Below are 12,858 nucleotides of genomic sequence, written 5' to 3'. Positions count from 1 at the left end.
ATTTAAACTCCAATAATAATAATAATAATAATAATAATAATAATAATAATACGACAAATCACTTGATAAATCAATTTTAATAATCCTTATCACTTTTATGAATTGGCAGTGCATCCGTTTTGTGATCTTATTTTTCTTTCTTCTATGTGTTTATATATTGGCATTAACTTATGTTAACCATTTTAAGTCACTTTTTTCGTTCGACCCACCCATGATAAGCTATCGGTTTCTATTCATACTAAAGGAGTCACGAAGAACATTTTCTTTCCGACATTACTCAAGTCGAGTAAAACCATAATGGAAGGCGGGGGAGATCCCATTTCCCGAGCCGCTAAATCCCAAATCGCCCTTCGAAATGCGCGATTCGAGCACGGGACCCGCTGCATTCGAATCGGGTGCCTAACCATCGTTGTCGAATCCATGCGGACGACAAAGGTGGGAAGTCAAACGAGAGAAAGATGCCCAAGTAGAAATGGTCGGTCTGTGCTATCCATGCCTTGCGACAAAATGGAGGCGAGGGAGAGATCAAATTCCTTTTTGTGGACGAAGACAAAAGGTGGTAAGTAAAAGGAGAGTGGAGAAAATCGTAGGAAGGATCGCAAGTTTTAGTCAGTAAACACATGCGCCGCGCGGACATTTTGACGAATCATTCAATAATGATGATCTTCTTTTGCTTTTGATGCTTTCTTAAGTAGTCATGCCAAAAAGCAGCAGGAGTCCCATCTCACCAATCTCTTTTTTGGATTCTGAATATTGTACTTTGCCCAATTTGGTTCGAACCTATGAGCATCGTCGTCCGGTGAAGAATGTCAAAAAGTATCCCCCTTTACACATACTTCACCCAAGAGAAAAGTATATCCCAATATTTAAAATCGAATTAGTTGCCTAACCATTGAACCGAATCCCATGCGGTCGAACGTTGCATTCTTCGCAATATATTGTTGACGAAGACAAAGGGGGGTAGTAAAAGGAGAGTGGACAGAATGGAATGGCAGGCAGGATCGCAGGTTCAGTCGGTAAACACATGCGCGGGACATTTTGACGAATCCATAGTGATGCACTTGTTTTGCCTTTAATGCTTTCTGAGGAGTCCATGCGACAAAGCAGCAGTAACCTTCGACCATCGTCGTTCGGTGAAGAAGAACGTTAAAAGTGTCCCCCTTTTGTACATACTTCATCAAGAAAACAACCTTAATATTGAGAATGTCACAGATTACACATACGATAATGAGGAGGGCATTCGTTGAGTAATCAAGAAAGGACGTATTATAAGATGCCGAGTGCATGTAACATCCGACGAGTGGTCGAGGAAGCACTTGTCAATACAACCCCTCGGAGTCGCCAAAAAACAAAGAAAGAGGGTTCCTTTGAATTTTAATAGCCGAGGTTACACGTTTTCTCTTCGATTTATTGCCGCCTTATCTGACCATGTCGATTGTCGACCAACAACAATCGCGTCGTTTCTACCGTCTCTTTTATCGGTTTCATAATATAAATGCTCTCGCCACTTTCCACCAAGATGTCATATGTTCCTCCATTTTCTCGTCGCTTTGCCCGGAGAAGATGGTTGTTAATTTTGTCGATGCTCTCGTCTTTTGTATCACAAAGGCTAACAGAGAAGATTGGGAATTTGGATTTATGACGATTTATGAATACACAATAAGTTGTAGATTTTCTCCAAATTGGGGAATGAAAGTATTCGAGTTTCGAAAAATTACATGTAATACTACCTATTGATCTGAACCATGAGCAGTAATCAAAGCTAAAGATGAAGCACCACCACAACCGCTACACATCTTTGTCAAGAATCAATGCTTGCCTTGACAATGTCTTAAGCAGAAGAAAAGACAGTTGAATAATGCCATGTCTGCTCTTGACGAGCCGTCGATACCGTTTGGTCTGCCCGCCCATCGACAAACTAAATGGCTGCGGATCGTTTCTCGAGCTTCTCCACACGATGGGAAGAAGGAGGCTCGAAGCGAAGGAAGTTTAGGCTCATTATATGCGCCTCGCTTTTCCGTGAACATTAAGGAAAGTTTGCGGTTAATTGCTCATCCGGATTGACCGTTTGAATCAAGATTATGTCGAGACCAATTGAATGAGTCTAATCGACAAGTTGTGGAACAATTTAACTGCCCTCCATCTTATCTTCACTAATCTCAAGCTGACCTTGCCATTGACTCTCAAAGTTTGCTAAGGGAAGTGGTTCTCTCTTTCTCCTTTCCTACCAGGAAAGGCAGCGGATGGCTAAAATCTCTTCTTGTTTCTTGTCTTGGGCCAAAGTGGATGAATTAACTTGTGGGACACGGAAGCTTCGTTTAGCTGCGGAATTTGGACTCCTAGGATGCAACTTGCAATTTTTGCATGTGTATGAGGCACAAAAGTTGCAGTTGCAGGACAATTAAGTATTTTGCAGGGGAAGAATATTAGAAGTGCCAAAACTTGTGTACGGCGCTCACTTTAGTACAAAAAATTTTCGCCGGAATACTTAAGTGCCAAATCGGAGAAAAAACGATCACTTAAGTGTCAAAGGCGAAAAATTCCGGCCAAATTAATACGTGACTTTTATAATTAAAATTTTAATCTGAGTTGGGTTTTTTTTTTTAAATCAGTTTATGTGGCATTTTCATGTGTATATTTCGATTTTTTAAATATTTTTCAGATTTTTTTTTCTTTTTTTCTTTTCTTTTCTTTTTTTCTTTTCTTTCTTCTTCTTCTACCTTTGGCCGGTGACCGGACACCGGTCATAGCCGACCGCCTAGCCTCGCCTGGACGAGGCCACCGTCGCAGGCCATAGGTGAGGTCCGGCCCACCCTAGCCTAGGCGAGGGCGGGCGAGCCCCGGCGAGGGCTGCCCTCGCTAGATCCGGCGAGGCACGCCCTCGCCTAGGCTACGGCTACCTTGCCCAAGGGAAGGCGATGACCGGCGAGGTCGCCGTGGCCTGGGTGAGGGCTAGTCTCGCCGGATCTGGAGAGGGGAGCCCTCGTTGGGGCTCACCCTTGCCCAGGCGAGGGTCGGCCTCCGGCCCTCGCCTGTGGCTTCGAGAGTGGCCTTGCCTAGGGCGAGGGTCACCTCGCCTAGATCTGGTGAGGCCAACCTTGCCCAGACTAGGTCTATCGAGGCGAAGCCGACCCTCGCCTGGGCGAGGCAAGGGCTCCTCTCGCTAGATCCGGTGAGGCTGGCCCTCGCCCAGGCCACGATGGCCTCGCCGGATCTGGCAAGGGGAGCCCTTGCTGAGGGTCGGCCAAGCCTCGCCTGTGGCGGGCAATGGCGGCCTCATTCGAGTGAGGCTAGGCGCCCGGCCATGGCCGGTTGTCGGTGTCCAATCACCGACCAAAGGTAAAAGAAGAAGAAAGAAAAGAAAAAATCAAAAAAAATATTTTAAAAATCGAAGTGTACATGCTAAACTACATTGTTTTGAAGTATACATGTTGACTAAACCTCCGACGAGCCACATCGGCTTCAGAAATTAATAAAAAAAAGCCACGTCGGATTTCCGGCGAAATTGACTAGAGTTAGCACTTAAGTTATCTTTTTTCAAAAAGTTTGGCACTTAAGTGATCTAGTGAAAACTTTTGGCACTAAAGTGAGCGCTGTACACAAGTTTTGGCACTTCTAGTATTCTTCCCTCGTATTTTGCATATGAAGTTGTCCAAACAAATTCTCATAAATGAAAATCGGTTTTTGGATCCGTACTTTATTGTTAAGATTATGCGCACAAAAACAACAAAATAGAGAGTAAATGCGAGAAAGAAAAATCGAGACACAAGGTTTTATCAAGATTCACCCTTAAATTAGGGTTACATTCAGGAGAGCATTCCGCTATATTTAGCACATCCCACCTCCCTATTATGACTCTCAACTACAATGAAAAGATATTATATACACACTTAGTAACTATTCATGGACCCAAACCCAAATTACTAATAAAATATGGGCCCAAACTATAAACGCTCTCTGGCCGTCGTAGGGGCAATGCCCCCTTCAACCCCACCTGAGCGGCTCTCGACCCCATTCTCTCTTTATTTCTTTTTAATTAAGTAATTCAACTTTATTGATATTATATTATATGGTACTTTTTTTTTTAGTCTTTCTTTAATTTTTTAGGGTAACGACGAACGGCTCAACAAATTGTTGACTATTTCATTGGTTTTATGGTTGAAGAAAATCAATTACTTGCTAAGCACAGTTTAATATGTGCTGGTTTAATTAAATGTTTCTGTGGGATGTCTTTTTTCTTTTTCTTTTGGATTTTACCTAAAAGAAACGCAAATCGGAGTCCACAAGAAAAGACGACTCGGAAGTACTAGAGGTGAGTTTATTGAGAAGGAAATATAAGGGCACAAAATCAATAGGTGTTATTCGAATCCGATCGAGTTACTAAGCAATCGCCCGACTCTAAGCGACCATTTAAATAAATGAGACATGCGCAAACGTTAATGGTAACCCGACACATCACTTGATATGAATCAATTTTGCAAATCGGTATTAGCAAGCCTTAACGCTTTTCTAAATAGACAGTGCTCTCCGTTTTGTGCTCTTTCTTATTTTCTTTCATCCAGTGTGTTGGGATTCGTCATATTCATATAGACATTAACTCATGTGAACCATGTTAAATCACTTTTTCTCGTCCGATTAATGATAAGCCGTCGGCCTTTGTTCGTACCGAAGGACCCACGGAGAACATTTTCTCTCAACGTTACTTAAGCCGCATAAGACCACAACGGAAGGCGGGATATCGCGTTTCCCGGATCGTAAAAATCCCAAACTCCGTCGAAATGCGTGATTCGAGCACGGGATCTGCCGCATTCGAATCAGGTGCCTAACCATTGAATCGTATCCATGCGGTTGAACGTTACATTCTTCGCAATATTTTGTTGACGAAGACAAAAGTTGGTAGTAAAAGGAGAGCGGACAGAATGGCAGGAAGGATCGCAAGTTTTAGTCAATAAACACATGCGCGGACAATTTGACGAATCAATAATGCTCTTCTTTTGCCTTTAATGCTTTCTGACTAGCCATGCGAAAAAGCAGCAGTAGTCCCCATCTCAACTTTTTTTTCGCTTTGGGATTTGGTATTGCGCTTGCCCATCTCCTTCGAAATCTTCGACCATCATCGTTTGGTAAAGAATGTTAAAGGTAATCCCTTTATACATACTTAATCCAAAAGCAAAGTATATCTAAAATTTAAAATCGCGAATTACTCATATAATAAGAAGGGCGGCGTCCTATGAGTAATCGGAAAAAAAGGGTATATCACGTTGCGCCGACTGCATTAATTTTTCTTGTGTAATGTGTAACCGATCGATGTTTTGAAAGTCGAAAATACGCGTATTCGATATGAATAAACGACCGACGAAGTAACCGGGGAAGCACTTGTTGATATAAAATAAGCCCCCTGGCGAGGACCTGGACTTAAGCAGCTTCGACAACCACCAGCAATTCATCGACTCCGTTCTCTTTCTATTTACTCCATTCCCTTTCTTGGTATTTAAGTTGCTGTTTATATTTATCTTTTGACAATGTTGCACAATACACAGAATAGAGAAAGAGGCACTTCCACCTTTCAGTAGTTGACGTTACAAGTTTCTCTCTCTATTCACTTTATTGTTGCCTTGTCTTACCATCCTAATCAAGGGTAATACCGTTGTTTCTACGGTCTTTCTGATCGGTTTCATAACATAAATGTCATCATCGCTTCCCAACAAGATATCATCTTCTTCTCCGTATTCTTTTATCGGTTTGCTAGGAGAGGACGGTTGTCCATCTCTATCAATGCTATGATCTTTTGAATGACAAAAGGCTACATAGGAGATTAGAGACTTCCTATTGAAGGCAATTTAGGGCATGTTTGGCAACTTGCCAAATAGTGATTGATTCTGTTCTTTTGTTCCCAGAATTAATTTAGGAACAGAAATCCGTTTGTTAAATTTTTTGTGCCCGGGCACAATTTTACAAAAAATTGTACCCAGAATCAGTTTTGGAACAGAATCAAGAATAAAAAAAAAAGTAACTTATTGATTCTGAAACAATTTTTTCAGAACTGATTCTTCTTGATTTTTTTCTTTTTTTTTGTTGTTGTTCTTCGGCCCCGCCACCCGCCGGCCACCGCCGCCTACGACCGGCCACAGGCCAGGGCTAGCGAGGGCGGCTCGCGGCCTCGCCCAGTCAAGGCGAGGCCGGCCTCGCCGTCGCCACCCAAGCGATGGACCTAGGTGGCGAGGCCGACCTCGCCGTCGCCACCGGCGAGGGCGGCGGCGAGGGCCGCGACGCCCTCGCCGGCCTGGTCTGTGGCTGGTCGCCGGCGCCGGCGGCAGACTATGGCCAAGAAAGGAAGGGGAAAGAAAGAAAAAAAAAAAAGAAAAAAAGAGAAATAAAAGAAATAAATATTAAAAAATTCAAAATATTATTAATAAAAAGAAATTTTGTGTTGTTACCGAACGCATTTCTGTTCTTTTTCTATTCTAAGAACAAAAATTTTGGGCAGTTACCAAACGCCTTCAAATGCTTATAAATTGTTTCCGGATATAGAATAAAAAAGAATCATTTCTGCCCAGAATCAGATTCTGAGCACAGAATGATTGTCATGCGTAGCCTTATGGATACCCGATTAATTGCATATTTTTTTATTCAAATAATTTAAGCAAAACCATTTTTTAAAGTCCAAAGTTAAATTTCAATCTAATCGATCTTGACCTTATTGGGTCTTTTCCTAAATAAACTTGCAGGTTTCAATTACTATAGATTGCTCGTTATTTGTTCTTTCCTATGAGCATTTTATGTTTCTCTTCCTGAATTACGAAACACAGATCCAAGCTCATTACACCCTTTTCACTTTTTATGGGCCTAATACCCTAAAAAAAAAAAAACCCCCAACTTAGCTCCAGTTCCAATTTTACCCTTAATTTTTTTTGGTCTCATAAAAAGCCCTCCGACTTTAGTCAAATCCCGATTCCATCATGAACTTTTCTTTATCTCATAAAAAAATCATCAACTTAAGATCCAATCTCAATTATAATTGAACTTTTTTTTATCTCATAAAAAAAACCATTAACTTTTAGTTGATTTCATATTTGTCTTCGAACCCTTAGTCCAAAATCACCATTAGTGATGTGGCATTTCCACATCATTGCTCTAGTTTTTATCTCCAATTTCATATCCAAGAAGACATCTTTTGAAAATGAATTTTCATGTCAGCTCAAACGATATCTTATAGAATTTGAAATTTGGGTAAAAATTGGAGCAATTAGGGTTGACGTTCTTCAATTACTCTTACTCTTAAGAAAGTCTTCCTTTTATTTCACTCGATGATCTTTGATTTTGCGCTTGATCTTCAGTCTCTCGTCCTCCGGAGTCTTCCATCATTCGCGGTTGGAGAAATCGCACTCGAGACACTCGGCTCGGGCGCTCGAGCAGCTCACACTTGAGAGTTTCTCATCTCTCGGTTGTCGAGAAAAATTTTAAACGGTGGGTTAACGCGGCAAATTTATGACTCACGAAAAACTAGTCGGTTGACAAAAAGTGTTTTTTCATTAACTGTAAACTATAAGCTTAGATTTGGAAAAACGACTTTCCCTTCTGGCACAAAAAAAAATCGTTTTTCACTGCTTGTCCAAGTGAGAGGAATAGGTTTCCATATGTTTATATCCTATCTCTCATGCTTTCTTTCTTTTTTTTTTTACTTTGATAATGTGTGTCATATTACATGTGTTTAACATGCAACAATTAAATAAACAAAAATGGCTTATTACAAGTGTGTGTTTTTTTTTGTCGCTTAATTGTTTGAAGCCCTGATATCTTTGAGAAGTGGGAACTATGCAGTATGCACGAGGAAACAGGAGAGGCCAAGAGAGATGATTGTCGGCACTATTTCCACCCCTTTTAAAATATTCAATTTCTTAGACAACGACGCTCTCTCTTTTGAGAAAATATTAGGTGGTCCGGACAGCCAAGTCAGCGTGATCCTCGACCACTCACGAGGCGCCACGTGGTCCACGTGGTGCGGGTGGGACCGGCGGGCCGAGACCCCTTTTTTGCCCAAAAAAATTAAAGTTTTCTCTTCTTTAGCTTGCACTCCTCTCGTGAGTGGTCGGGGACTACTCTGACTTGGCGGTCCAGGACCACCTAATATTTTCTCCTTCTCTCTTTTAACTTCTTGTTACTTTTTACCATGTTAGACCACGAAGATATCATCTTCTCCTCCATCCCCTTATCTCTTTGTCTAGAGAAGAAGGTTGTTAATCTTATGAATCACAAATATGAGAATATATTTAGAATTTCGATGTACGACGACTCGTGAATACATGATTAATTATGGATTTCTTGTTCAAATTTTTCGACTGAAACCATATTTCAAAGTCAAAAATTCAATTTCAATCCAACCGATCTTGACCTTATTGGGTCTTTTCCGAAATAAATTTCTAAGTTTCAATCGTTAAATATCGCTTACTATTTGTTCTTTCCTTTGGGCTTTCTACTCTTGTTTTATTTCCTGATTAGCAAAATGGACGCTTAAGCTCATTACACCTACTTCACTTTCAAACACCCGTTATTTCACAGAGGAAAATTTCGAGCATATGCTTGATTTGTCATCCACTTACTCTGAGATCTGAGACTACGATCTAAATCAACTCTTTTCTTCATGGTAGAAGTAGAATGGTGAGGAAGTTATGATCACAATCTCAAGCTGACCTTGCCATTGACTCTCAAAGGCTACTAAGGAAGTGGTTCACTGTTTCCCTTTTCCTACCAGGAAAGGTAGCGGATTGCCAAACTCTCTTCTTGTTTCTTGTCTTGGACTCCTAGGATGCAGCTTGCAATTTTGGATGTGTATTAGGGACAAAAGTTGCAGTTGCAGGGCAATAAGTCTTTTGCAGATGAAGTTGTCCAAGCAAAATTCACGCACTTTTCAGTGAAAACTGAAAACCGACTCAAAGGGTTTCCGGCTCCGGACTTTATTAGGCTCTTCATCAGGTTACAAAAGACAGGTACAAGCACAAGGAAGCACAAGAAGGGAACAAAGCAAAATCGGGGAACATCCCGACCACATCGACATCTCAGGACTCAAAAGTCGAGTCATTCTCAATCAATCCAGTAGATTTCTTTTTATCAGGATCAGTCTCCTTTAGCTATCAAGGTGAGCAAGAATTCCTTGTAGTTCCCATTAGCTGTATCCTCAATCTTTTTGGACAAGTGAACTCCGTACATCTTGCTGAACTCTTCATCGATCTCCTTTACATCAACATCGGCTCGGGTGACGATTACTCTAGTCACTGCCTTCTTCGTACTTTTGTCTGCATCAGGTCTTAATGCCAAATCCAAAACCTGAAATCAAAAGCAGGAGGTTCAATTCAATGCATATGTGGACACATAAGTGCAGTGGCAATTGCCTCGGGCGAACTATAACCTGGCTGAAATATTTTTCAGGAGTGCACAGGCATTGCACCGTCTCTTGTAGTCTTGAGTCAGATTTAAGATCCTGAGACAGAGAAGAACAGGGTGTGAAATTCAGTACGTTTACCAAACAAACAACCCTTTCAAAAGTACTGACTTATTAGCAACGATTTACGTTGCTAAGACTCGGATTTCTTACTTCATCAAGGTTACTGCCGCCGATCTCCTGGTAATATTTATAGACTGCCTTGAGATGGGGCTTGCTTCTCGTCGTTAGTATTCTTATGACCTCTTCATCCTGGGTCTTCTTTTCGCCGCTCTTGATGGCATTCAAAAGAATCTTTGCCTCGGATTTCGCAGTATCTTCCTTTAGATTTGACCCTTCATATCGATATGCACTGACTAGTGCCACTAGTAGCTGCTTTTTTTTTTATTTTATCAGAAACAACTCAGATTCAGCTAGATGCTATGAACATGTTCCAATTTTCACAGGTCCAAGCATTTTTGCTCACCTTGCAATCGGGGCCATGGACTTGGGAAGCGATGTCTTCCTCGATCGAGTGCTCAAAGAGGGAGTGGTAAGCCCTTCTTGCTCCCAGCAGCTCTTCCGACGATCTCGTGCAGGCGACCTCTATAAGGACATTATAAGAATCTGGACCTTCTATCAAGGCTTCCTTCATGAGACGCGCATCTCTTTCCCAAGGATGCATGGCCCAGAGCACCACGGCATTCTGAGATTCATCGAAGCAAACATCAAATCAATCAACAGCCGTTAGTTTCTCAAGCAATTCATGGCCAGAGCAAATCATTCGTATACCTTTTCTTGCAGCTATATTCGGGCATAAATTCGCCAGAGCACATGTCAAAATTCTGAATTTGCCACTATATATTGTGTTCTTTTCCCATCCCAGAAAATAATCAAATTACGTTTTCAAGTTATCCCCAGCATTCTCAATGGACTCCCATCTCTCAGAAACAAGAAAAACTATCAAGTCATCCTTTACAGACATTCAATTGTTCGAACAATTGAATCACATCACCGTTGCGGCCAATAAAGATTTCATCACTAGGACAGAAGTGGGACTTTAGGACGCCGCGCGATCATACTACGAAGCGAATGCATACAAAGTTATGCCGCGGGCAAGCGGCGGCATCGCCAAGAACTCGAGTACCTTGAATCGCATGAATTCGCGCTTGAGGAGCTTGATCCTGTGATCATCCCACCTCTCGAAGCTCCTCTCATCCTCTTTGAAGAAGTGCGGGTTCCCCTTCCTGAAGGATTTCCTCTTCTCGGGGTGCGACTTCCCCAGCACCGCGATCAGCGTCCTCTCATCAACTCCGTGTCCTGAAAAAACCCGGGAAGAGCAACATCGGACACATTGAACACGTTGGACAAACACCCGACAAGAACAGCGGATCAAACCGCAAGCTGAAAGCGATCATTTCGGGCGATCGATCCTTCGAACATCTGCCGAGAATTCGAATACGAAAAGCGGGGAACGGACGAGACCTGAGAAGGCTCTGGTGAGAGCTTCGAGTTCATCGGACTGAGCCATCGTCTCCCCCCTTGCTTTGCTTTCTTGGTGGGTGCCCGGGGGTCTGAATTTTGATCGTGCAATGACGATCGTCTTCATGCCGGCTCGCTGCTGCATTTATAGGGTCCCACAAGGTCACTTTCGTCATCCCGAAAAAGGAATTTCCTGTTTTTGGGAATTTTTTTTAATTTTTTTTTTTACGGCAGCGAAAGATGAAACCGATGTTGTATGTTTAATTAAGAGGTTATTAAATGAGCGGGGGAGTTGCAAAATTTGTTTTGAGATATTGTTAATAAAGGTAGCTTTTTTAGCAGGAAAGGGCTTGGGATTAATGGGACCAGTTGAATGGGCTGCGGTGATGCCCCCCGCCCCGCGGTACTTCAGCGAATTTGCAGTTCGCCCCCCCGGGTCGGCGAATTTTGCGGTTTGCCCCCCTCGTCTTTTATATCGTTGCTTGTGCGCACCCGAAATGAAGATTCCGATTCATGTGAACCCTCGAACTCGATGGTGCGCTTCTGTCTGAATAAAACTTACTTCTATCGCTATCAATTGAATTTTACATAGCTAGGACCTTCAGTTCACATGTCTTTCCTCTCACGTACTCGTGAGCTTCCGCAGTTAATAATGGGCACAATCAATGCAAGGCAATTTTTAATTTTGTGGGAAGAACTATGAGTAACGCCGTTACATCAACCGTGCACAGCAAGATATAATCAACGGAAGCATCATTCAATTCTCAATGTCGAAGTACCGTATTAGTCAATTGACACCGTTCGATTCAATCTTTCTTTTTATTTACATTTCGGAGAAACGACGTGTAAATGTCGCTAAAATCGCAAACTCGAGCCTCGTAAAATTCACACTTCTTTTTGTTTGGTTCCTGATGGACCGTGTGGCCTGCATTTGGAGGCACATCAAGATCAGGGGGGCCCAGAATATGATACCAGATTTTTCCTTGTCTTCTTATGACAAGGTAGGTGCGAATTAAACGATGGAAATGGCCCACAGTACGACCATGCCTTATCCACCACACCTATCTTCTCTCGTGCAATAATAGCTGAGATGTGGTTGAGCCGACATTATGGAAATGGGTTGGGCATCACATGTCTCATATTATCATTATCTTGAGATAAATGTGACACCTATACAATAGGACGATCATTGATGTATGGGACCCAACTTTCTAGGATGTAGCCTAGACCCGTCTAGGGTTAACGTTGTAGTAAGGAGGTAGTTAAAGTTTGTGGCTGAGGTTAAAAAGAAGTACGGTGTCTCCGACAAAGGCAAAGATACATTTCATGTATAAATCGGTGAGAAAATTACCGAAAAAATCCTGAACATATTGCATGAATGCCAATTCGTTCATAAACTTTTCAATTTAATCAATTTAGTCCTAAATCTTTTGACGATTTGCCAATGTAATTCTTCCGGCCATTTTTAGTCGGAAATCGCTGACATGGACTCCGGCCATTTTTAGCCGGAAATCGCTGACATGGACGCCGGCTGTCCTACGTGGCATTGCCGATACTGACGTGGATAACTTTTTACATTTTTTTAATTCTTTTTAAAAGAAAAAATGGAAAAAAAAATTACAAAAAATTACAAAAATTGTCCACGTCAGCAACAACCGTATCATGTATGACGGTCAGCGTTTATATCAACAATTTCTTATCAAAATTGGTTGAAAGAACTACTAAGGCAAATCGTTAAAAGGTTTATGATTAAATCATCTTAATAAAAAAGTTTAGATGGCATCCGTATGATAAATTTATAACTCTTTTAGTAATTATCCCATATATTGGTGGATTGAACCTATATGAATAGGCTAGGCCGTTCGTTCCTGGTGAACATAGAGACCAACTAGTATCACCAAAGTTCCATGCACATTACCATTTGCAATACCCAACGATTCAGTAAAAGTTCCTATGCC

The 12,858-nt window shown here is 41.8% G+C and overlaps 1 protein-coding gene and 1 long non-coding RNA gene across 2 annotated transcripts; one reads left to right on the top strand and one right to left on the bottom strand.

The window, feature by feature from the left end:
* Window positions 1-8,456: 8,456 nt before the first annotated feature.
* On the top strand, window positions 8,457-9,216 carry LOC130137443 (uncharacterized). The gene is made up of 2 exons (XR_008815880.1): window positions 8,457-8,757; window positions 8,837-9,216. It is a non-coding gene; the product is annotated as an uncharacterized LOC130137443 (long non-coding RNA).
* On the bottom strand, window positions 8,931-11,028 carry LOC115684889 (annexin D4). The gene is made up of 6 exons (XM_030609831.2): window positions 10,904-11,028; window positions 10,566-10,738; window positions 9,906-10,124; window positions 9,593-9,811; window positions 9,407-9,478; window positions 8,931-9,324 (listed from the first exon to the last, which is right to left on the bottom strand). The coding sequence occupies exons 1-6, from the start codon at window positions 11,025-11,027 to the stop codon at window positions 9,115-9,117; spliced, it is 1,017 nt and encodes a 338-aa protein (XP_030465691.1). The 5' UTR covers window position 11,028; the 3' UTR covers window positions 8,931-9,114.
* Window positions 11,029-12,858: the final 1,830 nt, after the last annotated feature.

Source organism: Syzygium oleosum, unplaced genomic scaffold, assembly GCF_021117445.2.
Source record: "Syzygium oleosum isolate NSW1041296 unplaced genomic scaffold, Sole_v2.1 Sole_v2.02, whole genome shotgun sequence".
Classification (NCBI taxonomy): Eukaryota; Viridiplantae; Streptophyta; class Magnoliopsida; order Myrtales; family Myrtaceae; genus Syzygium; species Syzygium oleosum.
Note: the sequence above shows the minus strand (reverse complement) of the source record. Positions and strands in the feature narration are given on the sequence as shown.